General features: G+C 33.4%; 1 protein-coding gene and 1 long non-coding RNA gene across 2 annotated transcripts in view; one reads left to right on the plus strand and one right to left on the minus strand.

Annotated features, from left to right (window-relative positions):
* LOC127155397 (matrix metalloproteinase-16-like) overlaps nt 1-23,212 on the plus strand; it is an 80,803-nt gene that overhangs the window by 24,923 nt on the left and 32,668 nt on the right. The window contains 2 exon segments of the mRNA XM_051097555.1: nt 2,132-2,133; nt 5,282-5,587. Of these exon segments, the coding sequence (XP_050953512.1) occupies nt 2,132-2,133; nt 5,282-5,587 (308 nt within the window).
* LOC127155398 (uncharacterized) lies at nt 8,411-23,005 on the minus strand. Its single transcript, XR_007825592.1, has 4 exons — nt 22,632-23,005; nt 19,746-19,886; nt 8,630-8,770; nt 8,411-8,525 (listed from the first exon to the last, which is right to left on the minus strand). It is a non-coding gene; the product is annotated as an uncharacterized LOC127155398 (long non-coding RNA).

The raw sequence follows: 23,212 nt of genomic DNA on the forward strand, positions 1-23,212 counted from the left end.
ATGAAATTATAAAAGACTAGTGTACCAGCATCTTTTGATATGATATAAGTCAAACAATACAGCGCACTGAGAAAAAGAGAGAGAGAGAAAGAGAGATTATGATTATGTAATGGAATGGTGGCTTTAGGCAGGAGTGTGTGTGTGTGTGTGTGTGTGTGTGTGTGTAGCCAGGCTGAGCAGATGGGTAGGCAGATGTTCCCCTCAGCACTCCCTGCTCTCTGTCTTGATCCAGACTGTACCACCCTTCACCTTCCCCCAACCCTGGATCATACCATGTGAACTTACACACACACACACACACACACACACACACACACACACAGAGGCTTCTTCTCATCCTTATGCTATAACAAGCACAAATAGCATCTCTGTATGTGTGTGTGTTAGTCTGGGCTAATTGAGTTGGTCTCAAAGCAGTCTGTGTTCTCATAACCACTGACACACACGCAGTCATTCACGTAACTGACACAGTTTCAATATCGCCAGCAAAGGACTTGAAAGAACAAAGCGAGGTGTTGTGTATTCAGGGAGTCCTTCGTGTGAGGCCTTGTGTTTACATGGGTATAATACCACAATTTTTGTAGTAATGGCATATGGACACTGTTATTACCTATTGATTTGGTCATCCTGTTTTTTTTGAAAAAAGAAAATGTTCTGCTTTGAATTCACACTTTAGTGTGCCCAGGGTTCAGTACAAGCTCTGTGGCATAATGTTGACTGTCTCAGAAAATGGTTTGCTTTTGTTTGTCTTTTGTAAGTTGACTTTGAATAAAAAGCTTCTGCTAAATGCATAAATGTAAAATGGTTGCAAGAACTCACTTTCATGGGAAGTAAACTAGGCCAGCATATATATATATATATATATATATATATATATATATTAAATCTATTCTATATCTATTAATATTATTTAAACATTTTATAAAACATGTATTTTTTTAAATACATTTTTAAATAAATGTAAATTATAATAGATTTTTAAATATATTTTTTATATGAATATACATTTTTAAATAGTAATATTTTTATTAATATATAATATTAACATATTTTTGTTAAAGCACTGGCATGAATTATTCAGTAAAACTGTTTACAGTTTAATCTGTAAAGTTGTGAATTTTCTAAATCTACTTTTTATAAATTATAAATCAGTTAAATTATAATTTAATGGGTGATGCATTCTTGGAAATTATAAAAGTGTTATTTGACCCTGGTCCACAAAATAAATTAATTTATATATTAAATACAAATAATTCTAATACAAATAATTTACATACTAATTTAAATTAAATTTATAGTTAGTTTATATTTATAATTTTATCTATGACTTATTTCACCCTGGTACACTAAATAAATAATTTATATACTTATATATTAATAATTTATTTATATATTGATAATTATATATTTATATATTAAGTTGTAAATTGTCCAAATCCTCTTAATTTTTTAATTATAACTTAACAGGAGATGCGTTCTCACCCTGGTACACTAAATAAATAATTTAAATATTAATTTAAATCAATTTAATTTCTAGGTAATTTATATTTGTTATTTTATCTATGACTTTTAAAAACTTAACTGTAAAGTTGTAAATGGTCTAAAACTACTTAAAACTACTTGTAAATTTGTAAATTTGAGTTGTAAAATTGTAAATAAGTAGTCAATCTAATTTTGTAAACTAACAGATGCATAATTAAATAGGTGATGCATTCTTGGAAATTAATTGTTATTTGACCCTGGTCCACAAAATAATTTATATATTAATTTATATAAATTTAATTTTGAAATTATTTATACTTCTAATTTTATCTATGACTTTCAAAACTTTTAAACAAACAAACTTTAATTCAAATTCAGGAATTTAAAAAGCATTCTGAGGGGGGCTTTTACACAACACTGTTTTCAGTTAAAAAAAATTGAAAACTGTTTATACGTTTTATGCCCACTCATTTTAACAACAACTGCATTTTTGGGCCTGAAAACACGAACTTTTAAATACGATATCATTGTTAACTAAATGTTAACTAAAAATGCAAAATTTGTGAAATTTGTGCGTATTATGTGTATAGTATTTCTTTACAAGGTGATATCGCCAACTACTGGTCTGTCATGCATACAGCGCTTTTAGTCGTTTTCGTGGATCCGTGTGAACGGGGATCATTTTGACACCATTGTCGTCTGTTCCTGAAACTTTTCAAAACACAAAGTAAAAACATTTCCGTTTTTAGTACGTTTTCATGTAAACATACCCGTACTTTAATTTTGAAAGGCACACAACCCTGCTCAGTATAGTGGACAATATCCCTGCTGTTGGATTTTCAGTGGAAAGATTTCCTTCTGGTGGTGGTGGTGTAGCCTTGTGGTTAAAGAGCTGGGCTGATAGCCAAACAGTTACAGGTTCAAACCCCAGACAGGGTGATCTATGAATTATAACCATTGTGCCCTCGCGACAAACACTTAACCCCTAGCTGTCTCTGTGATTTAACGCGGTTAGATTGTGGAAACGATTTATACCGGCTCTGGTCATCAACCAAGTGCTTTCTGGCATTCAGTCTCGATGCAAATTTATGCTTCTTTTCTCAGTGATTTTTTTTAAACTGAATCAGTTCTGTATGTCGCAGATGAGAAACACGGCAGGAAGGTTTGTAAAACACCTCACACGGCTCTAACAAGCCTTCACAGCAGCTGAGCTGAAAATCTAAGCCTAAAGTGGAAAAGAAATATCTGAAGGGTCATGAAGTTCAAAGACAGGATTATGATTTCTGGGAAGTGCAGCTGAGAAAGACAAGAAAAATACATGAACAGTGGAAGCCAGATGTTGATCTAATAGTTTGCGCTCACAGACAGAACAACTGTATGCGGATGATATCCAAACCCCATCCTGCACCACCTGGAGGGAGCGGGAGAGAGAAATAGAGATAGAGAGCTTAGGTTTCTGTGAGATATTATGCCTTGTAAATATTTTAAGAGGCACAGCTTTAATACAGTTTAAATTCCTCTGCACATTTGAGAAAACAGCTGCTACTGAGTTGATTGAGAGTTTTGGCTAATGCGCTATAGACACAAGCACTATGTTGTAGGACCTGATAGTCATACTTAAGTACCTGTGAAGGTACCTCAAGTAAATGTTAAGGCAACCCATGGGAAACGTATCAGATAGAAGATCTAAAGTAAATTATATTTCATGTACTTACTGTAAGCATCAGAGTCTGTGTAAGAAGATGAATCAGAAATCAGAAAGTTGACCATCTGCTTTTGTTTCAGACTGGTTTGTGAATGAATCGTTCAGATAAACTCTAAACCAGTTAACAGCCTCAGAAGAATGAATTATTATAATTATAACTGTATACTTTAGTAAATGTTGTGAAGTAAACGTTAAAATAAATTATATGAATATAAATATATACATATAAATATTTTCAAAATACATAGTATTTGTATGTGTCTTTATAGATACATAAAAATATAAACATTATTTACGTTATTTTTTAATGTTTTGAATTAGCTTTATGTTTTATATATATTATTTATAGTTTTAGTAATTTTCTTTGTTATTTTGTCATTTTTTATTATTATTATTATTTTTTAATATATATATATTTCTATTTAGCCTTATTGTTATTTCAGTTTTAGTAATTTTTTTGTAGTTAGTTGCCAAGACATAATTTCTTATGTTCGATTAAGGTTTTTAAGTTTGTTTTTTTTTTTTTTTTTGGTATTTTGTTCAATTTCCGAAACAATTTTAGTATTTTTTGTTTTAGTTAACAATACCAATTCTGTAAATAATGCTTGGAGAATCTGATTTATTTTTTATTTTTTTCCAGTGAATCAGTTCATTTGGAAGGTTCTGTCAAATTAGGCTGTTCAAAAAGAAATTATTCACTGATTTGAAGTACTTTAACATGTTCATTTAAAAAGATTATGCCCCTTTTAGTTGTGGCTAGATGGTTTACAGTGCAACTAGGTACTTTTTCAAAACATTAGCTTGACTGTGGTTGAACTACTTTAATATGAGTAGCTTGTAACCTGGTTAAAGGGATAGTTTACCCAAAAATGAAAATTCTGTCATTAATTACTCACCCTCATGTCGTTCCAACCAGTAAGACCTTCGTTCATCTTCAAAACACAAATGAAGTTATTGTTAATGAAGTCTGAGAGCTTTCTGACCCTGCATAGATCAAAAATATCTTAATTTGTGTTCCAAAGAAGAACGAAGGTCTTACAGTTTTGGAACGACATGAGTGTGAGTAATTAATGACAGAATTTTCTTTTATGGTTTTAGTATCCCTTTAAAGTAGCTTCTTTAACACTGACACCAACATAGTTCCATAAGACAGTTGCATCCTTCTACTTTTACTATCTCAGTCCAGAGGCAAAAGAACATTTGGTTTTTGCCAAAGAGCAACAGTGTGCTTAAAAACACATTTAAACCATACCATACACAGCATTAAGAAAATATGAGGTTTGAAAACATGCACACATCAGGAGGCTTTTGTAGCACAGTGAGCTGTTGGTAATCCTCGGTGAGAAAATAAATCCTGCCTCACCTGTAGCACCTCCAGCAGACAAGAGGAGCAGGAGAAGCAGCGGCTCCTCCTAATTTACTGTCTTTGTCTGTCTGTCTCTCTCTCTATGAGATTTCATGGTGTGAGATACACTCACTCTGTTCCAAAACCCAGTGTGCTGCCTACGTAGACAGCATTTTAAGTCGTTCTCGAAGCAAAAAACTATTCCAAGTTGCCTTATAAAATGCATTTCGGTCAAATTTTAATGCAGCCATGCAGTGCTATTTTAGTATTAGTTATATACTATTAGCCTACAGTATTCATTAATATTTTGGATTAGTGTTATTTTTATATTTTCAGTTTTCATTTTAAGTGTAGTTTAGGTTTTAGAAATTACGTTTTATAATTGTATGCTTTTGTCATATTTTAGTTTGAGTAATTTTAGTATTTCAAAATTATTATTTTATTAATTATATTAAATATATGTAACATTAATTAATTTTAGAATTTTTTTACATTTTAGTCAGTTGCTAAGGCCATTTTTTGCCACACAGAAAAAAAAAAAATAAATATAAAATATTTTATATATATATATATATTATATATTAAAATATATAATATATTTTATAATATTAATGATGCAACATTAGCTTAGCAACATCTATTAAAGTGTAGTTTCCTGTGTGCTTCATATTTATGTGCAACATAGTTGTTTGTTTGATCACTGCATGTAAAATATACACTTTTTGATTGTCCTCTTATCTTCTTTCCAGTATAAAAAAACGTCACGCCCAAGGTGGGAGCGGAGGAGACCCACAACGCCATTCGCCGGGCGTTCGACGTGTGGCAGAACGTCACGCCACTGCGTTTCGAGGCGGTACCCTACAGCGACCTGGAGCGCAACAAGAAAGATGTGGATATTACTATCATTTTCGCCTCAGGTTTCCACGGCGATAGCTCCCCCTTCGATGGAGAAGGGGGTTTCCTTGCACATGCCTACTTTCCCGGTCCGGGGATTGGAGGAGACACACACTTCGATTCGGATGAGCCCTGGACTCTGGGGAACCCTAACCATGATGGTACGTAAACCTGGTTATATTGGTCGCGTATAAACCCAGCTTTATTGGAGAATAAATCTCAGCACACTCTGCATTAGAGTGAGTAACTCTGTTGTATGAGCCAGGCTTTTCTGGACTGGACTAGACAATAATAAAGTCTTACATAAAGAGTATATGTATTTGGTCAATTTTAGGTTACATTTCTTTAAATATAAAGCAAATTATATTTTGAGAGGGAACTGGCTCTAGGGAGCTTGCTTGAGGAACTCCATAACAAGGAAACTAGATATTCAACAGCATATCTATATTTTGCTTGGACTTCTGTCTGTGAAATAATCAGCAAAACGTGTGTACAAACAAACACAAACTGTGGTCACTTCACATACCAGTCAGATGGTCTCTTTCTGTCTTGGTGGGCATTTCTTGACCAGAATAAGCTGCATTGTAGTTCAGATGTTATGCCAAAGTCTGTTTCTGCAAGACCAGCTTGTCTTTGTCCAGTGTTGCCAGATCTCTAGAAAAAATAAGAAACCCCCGTGCTGACAAACAAAGCCCAATGTGCGCAAGTCAGCTTACCAAGATATGCCAAAAAAAGCATTTGCGTGGGTTGACTGTGTTAATTGTTGCATGGGATAAAAACTGTTTCTCCTGCTTAATCTGAAGATTTTGGGGGCTGAAATCTAACAAGCCTAAATGCCCAGTTGTAAATAAACCCAAAAAACTGCAACCTGTGACTTTACGGAAACACACACACGCGAGTTAAAATGACTTGTACTTTTAAGTTGATTTAACTTAAAATATTAAGGCAGCTGCTAAACTTAACTTTTTAAGTTAAAACTGGTGAAATCGTAAGTACAGTGTACTTCATCGCTTTACTATGGAAGCCTATTTCTGCATCAGAGTAAAAAAAAAAAGAAAATCATGTCATACTGCAAGATACAAAGCAAACTGATGACATGAGACATAGTTGTAATTATTAGAAACAACACTGTAAAGAACAATTTTCAAGTCAACTTAAAATAATTTGTAACCTTGCTGCCTTAAAATTTTAAGTTCAGTCCACTCAAAAAAAGTTTATTCAACTTGAAATTTAAAATTATACTACATGACAACTTAGATATTTGAGTTGAATCAGCTTAAAATTTTAAGGCAGCTGGGTTACTTACCCATCTGTTAAGTTTAGCAAACACAAATATCCATGTTGTTACTTAGTACAACTTAACATTTCAAGTTAACTAAACTTATTTTAGTTGACTGAACTTAAATTTTTAAGGCAGCAGGGTAACAAATAGTTTTAAGCTGACTCAACAAATTGTGTTTTTTATTTTTTACAGTAAAGTCACAACTAAGAAATATTGAGTCAAATTTTGAGATATAAAATATTGTAAGATATAATGTTGCAATTGTGACACAAAATTGCATTTTAAAATATTATTTAAAAAAAAATGCTGTTGTGAGATATAAATTATGATTTTAAGATATAAAATATCTTTTGTGAGATATAAAGGCACAATTACAAAAAATACAGTTGCAATTAAGACAAAGTTGCAAAGTCACAGAGATACTGCAGTCATATTTTTAAAATATAAAATATTTTGTGATTTTAAAAAATGCAATTGTAAGATATAAATTGAAATTTTAAGATATAAAATATCATTTGAGACAAAGTCACAATTACAAGAAATACAGTTGCAATTATGACAAAGTTTAAGAGATGTAAAGATGCAAGTGTGAGATGACTGTAGTCATTGTGATTTGATTTTTAGAAAAAGTATAAATTTAGATTGTAAGGTAAAAAAGTCACAATTTGTGAAAGAACAAACCAGCAAAAATTAAAAAATAAATAAATGTAACAGGAAAATAAAGAAATAAATGACTTGATAAAAACAAATATAGTTCATTTGTAATATTGTGATTTTTCTTTATGTATGGTTTTCTGCATTTATTTTTACATTTATTTTTATTGTTTTATTTACTTATTCTTTCATTCATTTATATGTATTTTATTTATTTGTTTATTTTTAAATATATTTATTCATGCGTTTATTTTTCTTTCTGTTTATTTCCATGTGTATTTGTTTCCAGATTAATGCATTCTTTTATTTCTTTTTACTTTTGCATGTTATTTACTTTAAAATTCTGCAGGTTTGGTCCTCCATAACAATTAAAAGATTTAGTGAGATATAAAGTCACAATTAAAAGATACTAAATTATTAAGTATCATATTTAAAAATCTAATACAAAATCTCATTTGTGAGATACAGTCAATAACGTAAATGCAATTTTTAAATACATGTGGCTTTATTTTAAAATATGAAATGTGATTTTAAAACATGAAACTGTGAGATATGAAGTCATAGTCTATGATATAAAATAAAGCCACAGTTACAAGAAATACATTTGCAGTTGTGACACACAAAGTCACAATTTTATTTATTTTTTCTCTGAGGCAGAAAAACGCCTCTATACTTCTATATTGTCTCCATCAAATCTAACTGCCCTCTCATCCTCCATCTCTCCTGCTCTCATTCCTAGCTATCTATTTTCTGTTTTTTTCTGCACTTGCCATCCTGCTATTATAGGTAGCCTTTAGGTATCTGTGTCTCTCATTCACCACATTTCAAACTGTTGCCATTTCTGCCATCTATCCAATAATAGGCCTACTTGCATATACTCACAAACACCCACAAAGCACAAACAGTCAACAGGAGACAACACTTCTGTGCCTCTGTTAAATCAGTCCCCTGCCTGTTGCCGGGAAGGTGGCGATCCGTTGCCGGGCACAGTTGTTGTGTTTGTTTTGTTGAGGGATTACAGCTCTCTGAAGCCTCACGTGGGCCGACAGTTCCATTCTCTGAATGTGGACATCCTCTCTACCTCTCCTCCGTCTTGCTGTCTTGTCAGGGAGTTCAGCTGTAAGTAGGTCAGCCTGTGTGTAAAGCAGTAAGTGACGAGGATCCTGGAGTGTAATAAGGGGGACACAGCTCACAAGATGTTTAGTCTGGGTTAAGGGGACAAACTACACAGAAAAATGTGATTTTCTGGCTATTTTCAAATTCTTACCTTCTCTTTCACTTTTATCGCCCTGCTTAGTTTCAGAAATAGACACAGAACATTACGGCCGGGCTGTGGAAATGTGTGCGTACGTGTGGAGGAAAGCAGTTAGACCTCACAGCATGAACAATCTCCTGGTCTCGTTCTAGGCTGAGAGAAAGAGAGATTGTCTGGGATGATAAAGGTGAAATGCACAGAATAGAGCGAGAAAACCATTTGTTTACAACCACAGCTGCACTTTAGTACCAAAACTGTGAACAGATGAAGCTGTGTAGCTTCTTTTCTTCTGCTATGGATGTTGTGGTGAAGGGGTTTAAGATGAACCAAAATGTTGTGAATTCAAATCAGTAGTCAAGGTTTAGCTAACATGGCCTTATTTTTCTAATTTTAATAATAAAATAATAATAATAAAATAAAAAATAAATATTAATACATTACATGAATGAAACAATAAAATAAATAATACATTTAATGAAAATAAATAAAATATTGTGACATTATACAGATGTTTCCCAAATTAAATAACTGTCTTTATATTGTTGCAAATTCTAAACATATTATATGAATTGTAATGAAATATATTATTTATGTTTAATTCAAATATTATATACAAATATTAGCTTTTTAATATATTTTTAGATGAGTATATTTAATATATGAAACATTTTTAGGTTAATTTAAAATTATTTGTATTGCACTTTTTACAATAAATGATTTTTCATGATTTCTGACGTCAGAATTTGACTCAAATTCTGTAAATATGATAAATAGCTAAATAACTAAATTTAATGAATAAATAAAATATAAACATGATAAATATTTGCATAAGATTTGAATTATATTTATTTTAAAGCAGCTAAATTTGTGAAGAAATTTGTGGAAAAATGTGTATTTTTGTCATTTTAATCAAAATAAATTAAAAGAAAAATATTAAAAGAAGAAAATAATAAATTAAATTAAATATAAAACAAGTAATAAATGTAATAAAAAGATTTATATTGTCATTGCATTAAAGCAAATGATTAAGGCACTACATTTTCTATTTTAAAATATTTATTTAAAAATTAATAAAACTAATACAATATGTTAACGTTAATTGACACCCCATTTTTTTTTAAATAATAGGCAAATAGGCTAAATCTTTTTTTACATCTTCAAAAACCAATTCATATCTGCCTTCAGCACACAAGAACATGTATGTAACAAGAAAACCTGTAATATTTCTAGCTACTCATACAGGCACCATACCTGCACTTTATTACTCTTGAGAAGATAAGCAGCAAATGTTTTGTTTTTCCGCAAAATGTCCCCGGGGAGAGGTACGCACAGGCAAACACGGATTCCGGCAGATTTTGAAGTTTTTCGCGCTCTTATGTTGACGCGATAACATCGGCTACAGTGGAAAATATGGAACATTCATGTGGCTGCACTCATGCAGGAAATTAAAATTCCAGAGTGATATTTTCTCTCCCTCACCCAAATCAGGGTGAGACAAGGTTTGCCGGGTTAGAAAAACAATCAAGAGTGAGGAGTGCCCTGATTGTTTCGTGAATCAGGAGACATGCTTAAATAATTGAAGAATTTCACCTACATTTCTAATGAACACATTAAGTGATATGTGTGGGGCCGTTCACAAGAGCAGGCAGGAATCGTGGCTCGTGTCAGAGCGCTGGGAGGGAGGAACATCTGAACATCTGAAAGCTGTGTAAAGAACAAGCTCTGCTGGAAGAGAATAACTGGCAAGATAAGTGGAGATGATAAAGTAAATGTGAAGAGGAAGTTTTGCTTTGCAAATCCACATGGGTCAGTTGGCTATCAGCATAGAGAAAGAGGTGTGTGTGTATGCAGGAATGTGGATTAGAGATGTGCAAAATGGCATTTTCAAAATCGACCAGTCAGTGAGTTGCTTGTTGACTGACTAATCATAAGAAAGGCCTAAATGATCTAAAGATAGACAGATGACGGACAGATGGATGACAGACGGATGGATAGATGGATGTACGGTGGACAATGAACAGATAGATAGATAGATAGATAGATAGATTGATTGATTGATAGATAGATAGATAGATAGATGGATAGATGGATGAAGGACGAATGGACAGATGGATGGATGAATGGACAGACAAATGGACAGATGACAAACAGATAGATGAATGGACGGATGACGAACAGAGATGATGGATAGATGAAGGATGAATGGACAGACGGATGGATAGATGGATGAATGGACAGACAGACAAACAGATGACAAACAGATAGATAGGTAGATAGATAGATGAAGGATGAATGGACAGATGGATGGATGAATGGACAGACAGACGGACAGATGACAAACAGATAGATAGAGATAGATAGATAAACAGAGATAGATGAAGGACGAATGGACAGATGGATGGATGAATGGACAGACAGACAAACAGATAGATAGATAGATGAAGGATGAATGGACAGATGGATGGATGAATGGACAGACAGACGGACAGATGACAAACAGATAGATAGAGAGATAGATAGATAAACAGATAGATGAAGGACGAATGGACAGATGGATGGATGGATGAATGGACAGACAGACGGACGGATGACAAAGATAGATAGAGATAGATAGATGAAGGACAGATGATAAATGGATGGACATACAGACGACAAATGGACATTGATGACAGACAGACGGATGGATGAACGGCAGACAATGAACACACAGATAGATAGATAGATAGATGAAAGACAGATGATAGATGAATGGACGGACGGACGACGAACAGAGATGATGGATAGATGAAGGACGAATGGACAGACGGATGAATAGATGGATGAATGGACAGACAGACAGACAGACAACAAACAGATAGATAGATAGATAGATAGAGATAGATAGATAAAGGATGGATGATAGATGGACGGACAACGAACAGATGGATGGATGGATGGATGGAAAGACAGACGGACAACAGATAGTTACAAATATTTCTCAATAATACTGTTTTAGTTTTTTCATCAAGTATATCAAAAGCATGAAATAAATCAAAATCATAAGAGAATTCAAAATCTTACAGTCTTAAATACTGGTGTATATTATTAATTTTTTTAATATAAGAAATATATGATGGCAGAAAAAAAATAACATCAACAAATCTTTGCTGAAGATTCGCAATCAAATCCTGAATACACGTTATAGAAGTTAAATGCAAATGCGTTTTTATGTTGTCTTGAAGCTGCTCCTTTCACATTGTGTCAGAATTACTGTAATTATGAAATGACAACTCTGAGACTCTGAGCTGTTCACATCCTTAGACTCAGAAATTATTCATTTCTATGGCAACTCTCATAACGGCAAAACAGACGCATGTGCGGCTTTGTTCCTGATGACATCAAAACGTAATCACTTTGTTAATTCACTTCCAAAAATGTTGAAGAATAAAGTGCATCAGATAATATTGACTACAGAAGTCAGTGCTTTCCCTTTTCCACTTTTCCACTTGGAATCTCGCAACTATGGAATTTCCGACGTTGGGAATGCAATGTGCCATGTGACCGGCCTGTGATGTCATCACATACTCAGACAATCATAAACCGCAGCCAAAGAGACTAAAGCACACACTTAATATAATACAGTATATGTCAGAATTAGCATTTATGAATAAGCAATATATGATTTGAATGGCCTGCGGACTGTACTGTATGTGATCCATATCCTGTATGTGTAAGGAGAGCGACTCACGCTGGTACACACCAGGGCTGCTCTCAAAATAGGCACTCACCCACCGACTGGAGCATTAGCATTCCATGTGGGTAGCAGCAGCACCTTCCGCCAGCACAGCCTGCCTCTCTCGCTCCCCATCTCTCACTTTGTCCCTCTCTTTCCATTCAAAATTTGCCTCACACAGCATTGTGAGTAAGGCTTGGATAACTTGACGTGTGTGTGTGTTTAAATACAGTCCTTAATCTCTCCTCTCTCTTGCAAGTGTCTGTCTCAAAGCCACTTCCTCTGGATTCAGTACCAGCATGTTTTTATTCATCCCTTGTTAGATTGACTCAAAGGAGTCTTGAAATGCTGCCTTAGATGGTGTCTTGCTTCTTCTAAGGGAGTTTTACAGCAGTTTTACAGTGAATTTGGTATAAAAGTGAGCTTGTAAATATGGATTCTCATTAAAATGTATTGGAAATACTGATATATTTAACTTGACACTAACAAAAACAAGGCTATGACAGATGAAAGTCCATTCAGGATGTTGTCTAGGTCAAAATTGTACATTTGATCGCTTAGAAAAGTTACTCAACAATCTACATGTTTTAAGTTAACACTTACTGTATGTCTGTAGTAAAAAAAACAATAATAATAATAATAATAATAATAATAATAATAATAATAGTTAAGTTAATATGAGTATTACCCTATTAATTTTTCTGATAAGAATTGTGATCGCAATAAAATTTGCAATGGTTGTCTGTGGTGTTGCACAATTTGGCAAAAATGTGTGATTATTTATAATATAATATAATATAATATTATATAATATAATATTATATAATAAGTATTTATATAATAATTACTATTACTAGTAAAATTAAAAATTTTTTATTTTGCAAAAAATAATTTTAATACATTTTGTATTTAAAAAAAACTAATATCAATAAAAACAGTAAGAATATAAATAAACTAATAAAATTAATAAAAAATATTAATAATGTAAATATACAATACTTACATTATTAATATGTCTTATATTTCCTTATATTTTACTTTTTAAACTTTAAATAAAATATAATATAATATAATAATTAATTATATAATAATTGTTATTACTAGTAAAATGAATATAATGTAATATAATTTAATAACTAATTATATAATTATTATTACTAGTAAAATTATAAAACAAAACAAGATGTATTACTATCATAACATTGCACTGCAAAATAAAATAATTGTAGTAAGTTGTATTAAAAAACTAATATCAATTTAAATAGTAAGAATATTCAGAAACCAATACAATTAATAAAAACAATATTAATAATGTAAATATGCAATACTAATATGTATTTATATTTACTTATTTTTTACATTGTTAAACATTAAGTAATATTATAATATAATATAACAATTATAATAATTACTATAATATAATACAATACAATATAATATAGTATAATATAATTACTTATGTAATCATTATTATTACTAGTAAAATTCTAAAACAAAACAAGATGTATTACTATTGTAATATTCCACTCCAAAATAAAATAATTTGTCAATTTTGTATTAAAAAACTAATATTAATAAAAAACAGCAATAATAATTAATATAATAATACAATTAATAAAAAAAACAATATTAAAAATGTAAATATGTAATACTACATTTTTACGTTTTTAAACATTAATATAATATAATATAATAATTATCACTAGTAAAATTGTAATGTCTGTTTATCTATCAACTAATACAAAATTTTTAGTAAATTGTTCAAAAACACTAATATTAATAAAAAAAATAGTAAGAATATTTAAAAAAAAAAAAAAAAAAAAAAAAAAAAAAGGAATAAAGAACAATATTAATAATGTAAGTTTGTTAAGCTGGTTGGCACATTTTGAGTTACCATAAGCACATTATAGGACCCAAACGCAGGCAAAAGAATATATTTTTGTAATTACATTGCAGCCTTTGCGATTTGATAATTGCACTACTGCAATTTCAGTTTTTATGACAAATCTAATATTTGAACAAATCCTTAACCATGAGCAAGCATAACAATTCCACAATAGCACTGCGTTTTTGAGATGGTTTGTGTTCAAGGTCAGCATATTCATCGTCAGGATAGAGATCTGAATTTGAAACAGGAAAAGCAGCGGTAGAGCCAAAGTAAAGGCCGTAAGTCTAGACGTGAGAGCCGAACAAGAGGAAAAGAGGCGGTTTTGGACAGATCAAGGGAAAAGAGAGATGGCCGAGCAGCTGTTCTCCCCACAATGCTTCATCTGTTCATGGGCACCGGCTCATTTCTTCACACCCAAGAATGAACCTGAACCTGATCTCTCCTGGAATCAGCCACGGGTAACACAAGAACGCCAGGAATCCGAGCACTCAGCGTTCTCCCCGTCTCTCCCGTGCCCTCGTTCTCCATTCCTGATCCAATTACTCAGCGATGGCCTTCTCGAAGGTCTAACAAAAGCCCTCTTGTTCTCAACTTTCCCATGCTTTTAATCACCACTCATGTTGAAATGAAGACTAATAATGTCCATAATTAGCATTTCAGATGGGATTCGTCTGATTTGCACTTCAACTGCGTGCGCTTTATGAGCTGTGTGGATGCTAACCGCTAGGCCTACTGTTTTTATGCTCCACCGTAATGATTTTTCCACTGTTAGCGTGGTGTTCTTAGCAAAATCTGTTTGCGGAGGACAGAATCAGCAAGGGTTTGTTTGTGAGGTGCGAGAGCAATGTTAAACGAGGGTTTGCTAGCAAACTCTAATAAATTTGGTTAGTGGAGAATAGCATTAAGCTGGTCTATTTGTAGGGTTTTCTAGCAGGGTGCAATGACTTGTGTTAGCAGGGTGTAAAGAAGAGAAATAGAGCAAGAGTGTTGATTAGCATGAAACAGGTCTGAGAGGTATTTCACTTGAAAAGCTTTTAAAAGTTTGTGCAAGATTCGCATGTACGACGACTTATGAGAATGTGAAACATTTACTGTGCTTTAAGCAAATACAATACATCAATTAGTTAGATTTACTACTTTATATACTGCAAAAACAGGTTTGCAATGAGACTCTTTGTTGTTAATAGTACACCTGCGAAGCTAAGTTGCCATTGTGTTTCTTTATGGATTTTTGTTTGAGTGTCAGTCAGTGTAACGCCTTTATGCTTGCTGTGTTTTCAATTCAGTGGTTTCTCAATTTCATTATTCAGGTGTAAATAATTTTGCACACAGCTGCTAAAGTAGCACGTAGCTAGCATTGCTGAATAGTACATGCTACTTTTCTCAGCACTGATCAGAATGGACCAATTATAGTCTGGGGGTAAAAAAATGCTGGTGATTCTTACACTGACAAATCTACTTGTTTACAGACTTTTTAAAAAAAAATAAAATGGGGTTTGAAATATATAATTAACCACAACTCAGTTTTTAATTTGAGATTCAGAGTTAAGGTGTTTTACAAACTCTGTTTTTTAATTAAAAACAACACATACTAAAGGTGGAAAATATAACATTTTCCTTATTTTCTTCTTTTTATTGCATATGTTTATTTTAATATATTAATAATATCTTAATATATTAAATATTGTTTAGTAGGGCTGGGCGATATAGACAAAAAATTATGATTTTTTTTTTTTTTTTTTTCAAATTAGTCGATATTGATGATTATCACGATAAATGTCAAATTTTTATTTCTTTTAAGTTTAATTGCAGATTTGTGCTTCATTGTGAAAGTTGTAAAAAAACCAGATGGTCAATTATGGCTTTAAACTATTATTTATGGTCAGAACATGACAAACGCTTAACGTTTTTGAATTCCTATTCACACTTTTCCAATCATTTTTCATTAACAAAATAAATTAAAAATAATAAGAAAAAGTAATTGCTTAGTTCTACATGTTCTGATGAGTATTATTGTTTCAAATCAAGAAACAGGTTTGTGTTGCCTCATTATATTAATAATAATATAACGTGTTTTTTTTTTTTTTTCATTTTTTTTCACATTTGATAGTAGCTTGAGTTAAGAGGATGCAGAAGTAGATTTATGTTCATTATTAAAATCAATAATATCGGTAAAAATTGCAGCGACCCCATTTTTATATAAAATTTAATTATTCTGACTGTTTGAGGGTTTTTTTTTTAATAAACCATTGGTCTTCCATACATTTAGATCATGATAACAACAGTTAAAACCACAAGTATAGCACCTCAATACCATGCTAAAAATGTAATATGGTTTCTATGCATTTATATGAAAAACAGTAGTATAAATGCATAAATGCTATAGCTTAATCACAAAAAAAAACTGTAATTATATATTCCATTACTCCTTCAGTACATCTAATACATGTCTACATTAATAATATAATAAGATTTGACACAAATACCCACATTTCTGACACAAATACCATGGTGCAATTAGTGCTACTACAGTAAATCTATGGTAAATGATGATGATTTGTAGATTAAAAAGCCTTCTGACTGTATTGTTAAGTGACAAGTTGTTATTGTGACAAGTTATTTGTGTTCTTCACTGAATTTAAGCGCTTCACACTGGAGCTCACAGCACTGTTTAGTGGTTGTGTGACAGAGGAAATTTATATCGACCAGCCCTACGTGAAGGTTTACTTTAAATTTTACCAAGCTGACTACTCTTATTTGCTGATTTTGACGTTTTGACGTAACAAAGTCGTTATATCTACGTGTGTGAGTTGTTAACTTACTTTTTAAAATGAGTTCCCCCCATATTCATTCTCAATTACCCCCCAACAAACTATTACACACTTTAAGAGGTGTGTTAAAACTCAGTGGGCTCGGGGGAGGCGAGAGAGACGCAGACTCTCCTTCTTGAGAAAAACGAGTGATTTATACACTTTTTGTAATACTGGCATCGTTTTATTTTTGTACTACAATTTTTTTTCTCATCCAGTATTTTGAGGACTACTGTTCTGCTCTATTTTGAACTCTAATTTAGCCTACATCAAAAATACTGCATGTCCTTATGAAGTAGAAAGGCTCAATTCACTAAAAAGCCAACAGCAACACATCAAACTGGAACACTGGCTGAAACAAACATTCACACCTTTATAACTGTTTTGCATGGTTGTGCTCATGATCTCCATGTGATGGTAGTGATATAATAGATACTACGGCTCAGAAGGAAAAAATCGTAGGGGAAAATAAAAGACTGGAAAGGCATTTCTCTCAAAGAGACCTGTTAGGCCTCGGGCGTTTACTGTTTTCTTTGAAATCCTGTTGACAAGGCCGTAAGTGTGGGTCACCGATAGCTTTACACGAGCGCAGAAACAGATTTAGCATTTTACTGGCCAGGTTATAAAGAGGAAGGCAGTATAATGAAGGTAAATTAATAAACAGGAGTTCTTGACCTCAGTGCTTTCCATCTTTAGTTGAACAGGACGTTTGTCCTCCAGCAGAGAGGAAATCCGAATGGGATATAAAAAGGGTGTAACGTGCCCCGAGGGCATCCTGACTGATGTCTTTGTGTGCGTGGAAGCGTGTTTAGAAGACGCCCGGTGCCTCCGCTTCACAAACGTTCACACGTTCTTGCCTTCTGAATCGCTCGCCGTTCCCTTGAGAAACTCTCAGTGATGTCATATCCTTTGAAGGCTAATGAATCCCTGAAAGTTCATCAAGCCGTTCGCACTTATGAAAATCATTTCCTGGCATTGCACGTGGCAGAAACGCTTGTCAATCATTCAGCGGTGTGGGATGATCCACTTCGACATTTCCCATCTCGTGTTTGGAATTAAGCGGATGGATCCATCATCTGTAATCAGAGCCCAGGTCTCTGGAGTTTGGTGTGTGTGTGTGTGTGTCAGGCCGTGTGAGTAGGAAGTTCATCATGCGGATTAAATAGGCATCGCTCATTTCACTACAAGTGAAACTGACAGAAAGAACGCGTGTGTGTGTGTGTGTGTGAGAGAGAGAGAGAAAATACCATAGACACATTTTACTAATTCCCTCCTGCATGATGTACATGAACCAGTTGTCGTGTCTCTGTCCCACACAAAAATGTACCATGGTATTATATGGTATACAATGATAATGCAATGTTCATTTCCTTCCAAAATGTGCTATGGTAGTACCATGGTACAGAGATGGTAATACTACGGTATTCGGAAACTTACGTTAGTACAGAAATTCATGTACCATGGTATATACACGATACACCAAGGTGCGTCTAAGAATACCATGGTCCTGTTCTGGTAAATGTCCAGAAAATGCTTTTAGCAAGCATTTACTATGGTAAAATCATAGTATTCTTTAAGTATTTTTGCAGTACCTTAGAGTGCCATGATTATTTATATGGAAATCATTCAATATCATGGTATATATCAACGTACCATAGCATTGCCATGTATTATTGGATATTTACAATGGCAATACCATAGTATTCTTTGAAGCACCGTAGAGTACAATATAAATACCATGGTATTTAAATATGAATGTAATCACAGTATATTTTTTGGACATTTACCATGGAAAAACCATGGCATTTATTCAGTACTGTGGTATATATCAAAATGCCATGCTATTACATTGCTTTTTGGACATTTACCATGGTAAAATAATATTTCTTTAAGGGTTTTTTTAGTTTCATGTAAATATCATTGTATATAAATATGATAATCATTCAGTACAATGGTATAAATTAAAGTATCATGGCATTACCATGTTTTATTGGACATTTACCATGGTAAAATCATATTATTCTTAACTTTGAAGCTTCATGTAAATATTATATAATATGGTAATTGTTCAGTACTATAGTATATCTTAAGGTACAATAGTATTATCATGGTTTTTTGGACATTTACCATGGTATATGAATATGGAAATCATTCAGTACCATGCTATATATCAACTTACGATAGTATTGCCATGTTTTATTGGACATTTACCATAGTATTCTTCAAAATGCCATATAAATACCATGGTATTTAAATATGAATGTAATCATGGTATATATCAAGACATCATGGTATTACCATGTTTTTTGGACATTTACCATGGAAAAACCATGGCATTTATTTAGTACTGTGGTATATATCAACGTACCACACTATAACCTTACTTTTTGGACATTTACCATGGTAAAATCAGATTTTTTTTAAAGAACTTTGGAGTTGGAGTCTTATATGAATATGGTAGTTATTCAGTACCATAGTACATATCAAAGTACGGTGGTATTACCATGTTTTTTTGGGCATTTGGACATGTACAATTTCAGCATGGGTGAATATAAGGTAATTTCCTAGATTGAGGTCAGTGGACTTGACAAATTGAGCAAAGGCTTTTCATGTCCGTTTCCCATTTTTGTTTCCCATCACTTTGCTTTTTTCGCCTCTTTTTGATCTACGAACTTGCCTTTCAGCTGCCTGCTAATTAATCAGGGTCTTAGGTCTTACGTAAGAGTCGTGATGGTTCAAACACAGCTGCTCTGCATTGAACTTCAGCAGGAGCATCTTGGGAGAACTGCAGTGCTGGGCCTGAGCATGGTGCTATGTGGTTGATGGATGTTTATATCGTGCCTTAAAGGGATGGTTCACCTGAAAAAAAAAAAAAAAAAAATGTGTCATCATATTAGTCATCCTCAAGTTTCTATTTTCTGCAGAACAGTGATTCATGTTTGGGTATTTGTTTGTTTTGATTCATTAAAAATAATTAATTCATAAGAATCATTTGTTCATTTTGATTCACATAGACACTGCTCACAAGTGTCAGTTTTTAATTCTTATTCACAAAAAAAAAAAAGAAAGAAAGAATATGACTTGTAAGAGTCATTCATTTGTGAATCAGACAACAGTGTTTGCACTCTTTTGATTCACTTAAACATACTAGCTAATTTGAGTCATTCATCTGGGATCCAAACTATTCTTGTGTGCATTTCCCAAAAGCATCGTTAGCTAACTGTAGTCGCAAGTTGCACTATACACAACTGGTAATGAAGGAGCTACAGCTTTAGCTGTTTTTGGGAACTGCAACTCTGGACTTGTTCTAAAGTACACTGAACCCACTGTGTGTTTTTGAATTACGACTCATAAGAGTCAGTTGTTGGAGAATTGAACTATACTGGTCTTACACTGCATTTCTGATTCAAGTTGATCCAGATTTATAGGACTTTACATTTTCTGGGGAACGCTGTTTCATTTTTGGGTATTTGTTGGTTTTGATTCACTAAAAAAAGAATTGATTCATAAGAATCATTTGTTCATTTTTATTTTGAGCATTTATGAGCATTGATTATGAGCATTTTTTGACAAAATACTGCTCATAAGTATCCTTTTTTCATTCTGATTCACAAAAAGAATTGCTTGTAAGAATCATTAATTTGTGAATCAGACAACAATGGTTGCACTCTTTTTGATTCACTAAAACAAAATGGCTTATTTGAACCAAAGTCATTCATTCAGGAACTGAACTGTTCTGAGGTGTATTTCCCAAAAGACATTATTAACTAACTATGGTCACAAGTTCCATTGAACTCTATTGGTAACAACAAAACTTGCGACTAGGTGCTTTTGGAAAATGCATCCCGGGTCTTGCTCTAAAGTACAATGGATGCACCATGCGTTTTTGATTCACGACTCATAAGAGTCAATCGTTTGGGGAACTGAATTATACTGGTCTTGCTCTAAGTTTCTAATTCAAGATGTTTCACATTCGTGGGACTTTCAGTTATTTAAGGCTTGTTTTGATTCATAAGAATCATTTGTTCATTTTAATTCACAAAAACTGCTCATAATTGTCAAAAAATGGCTTTTAAGAGTCATTCATTTGTGAATCAGACAACAATGGTTGCACTTTTTTTGATTCTCTAAAACGAACTGACTCATTTAACCAGAGTCATCCATTCAGGAACTGAACTATTATGGGGTGTGTTTCCCAAAAGACATAATTAACAAACTACTGTCGTAAGTTCCAGTGAACTCTAAAACTTGCAACTGTAGTAGCTTTTGGAAAACGAACCCCTGGTCTTGTTCCAAAGTACAATGGAAACACCATGCGTTCTTGATTCACGACTCATAAGAGTCAATAGTTGGCGAATCGAACTATACTGGTCTTGCTCTATGTTTCTAATTCAAGTTGTTTCACATTCGTAGGACTTTCTGTTATCTAAGGTTTGTTTTGATTCGCTAAACAAATTGATTCATAAGAATCATTTGTTCATTTTGATTCACAAAAAAATGCTCATAAGTGTCAAAAAAATGGCTTCATTTATGAATCAGACAACAATGGTTGCACTCTTTTTAAGCGAACTGACTAATTTGAACCAGAGTCATTCAGGAACTGAACTATTCTGAGGTGCGTTTCCCAAAGGCATTGTATGGTTGCAAATTCCATTGAACTCTATTGGTAACAAAGGAACTTGCAACCATAGTTGCTATTGGGCGCATGGTGTGTTTTTGATTCACGACTCTTAAGAATCATTTTTTTGGGAATCAAACTATACTGGCCTTGCTCTGTGGAAATCTTGCACTGGTTTTATCCACTTTTTCCGTGGAGAAAGCATGAATGAACTACATTTTTACATTTTATGACAAAATAAAAATGTGTTTTGCCTACTTTGGGGTGGCCATGGCCATATGGTTGCTTAAATGTTCTGAGTGCTTGTTAGCATGTTGGTTGCTGGGTGGTCACACCCAGCCTTGAAGAGACACTTTACCCAAAAATGAAAATTCTGTGATCATTTAATTGGAAAACAGTTTAATTTTTGGGTGAACTATCCCTTTAATTCAAAAGAACCCAGATGTCTGTAGATCCTTCCTTATATTTAAGTAATTTCAGTGTCATTTACAGTCGTGGTGTAAACAGCGAGGGATGATTTATGCAGAAAAGCTACTACAAAGTCTCTTCAGATCTCATTCTCACATTCCCGCTGTCCCGTTACACATAAATTCTTAATATCGCTTGTGTTGTGTACTGTACGTACAGTTTGTTTCCTTCTAATACCCTACCAAACTAATATTTTTCTCTGAGAGCAGAACTGTAACTAGTCTCGTGTGTTTTGTTTGCTCAGTAGCATTTGGTCAATTGTGTATTTTGGAGCGTTTCGGAGCCGTCAGCTTCGATGCCGGCAAATTCTCCAGGGCGACGTTCCGTGCACTGAAATAGACCGAAATATCCAGGAATGCAAAACGCATCATTTGATCTGCGTCTCCTGCGCTGAGCACTTTAAATAAAACACAAGTTGACTGAATAAAAAATGTGTCGGATTCATTGGTGTCAGCGGATAAAAGCGAAAAAGATAGAGAGACAGAGTGAGTCACAACTGAAAGGAAAAGAGAAAAGACCTGTCTGTCTGTAGCTGCTGATGTGGCCGTCATGGCCGCTCTGTCCTCTGCGGTCCTCGTTTTCCGTCGCATCTGTTTTACTTTGGTGTTTGGACTGTTTTGTGGCCTATGGCGTAAAGTCCCGCTCCAAACCATCACGGGCCGAGCAGGGTGGGGTTTTCCATTTGTGCACAGAGGGAAGATGCTCTGCGTGGATGTTTGATGTGAGGGTGTGTAGTGACAGGGTTCATACTGTAATGAATCCCAGCAGTAGCTGTGGTTACTCTGGATGAGTTATTCTGGAGTGGAAACAGAGATGGATAACAATTACGCACACAAACAACCACTCACACACAGGCAGACAGCAGCTTTGATTCTGACATATCATTATGCGCTCTGACACATTTGCTGTAAATTTAGTGGAATTTTTTATTTTAGAGCTCATGTGTGAGCTAATAATATCACAATTTGGTTCAACTACTTATTATTACTACTCAAATCTAATTCTAAAATAGTACTGTTTGAAGTGAACATGAAATGATGTTCATAAATCATGTTGTTTATGTAATTTGACATATGAAACAGGATATTAAAAAAACATA

The sequence above is a fragment of the Labeo rohita genome, chromosome 24 (genome assembly GCF_022985175.1).
Source record: "Labeo rohita strain BAU-BD-2019 chromosome 24, IGBB_LRoh.1.0, whole genome shotgun sequence".
NCBI lineage: Eukaryota > Metazoa > Chordata > Actinopteri > Cypriniformes > Cyprinidae > Labeo > Labeo rohita.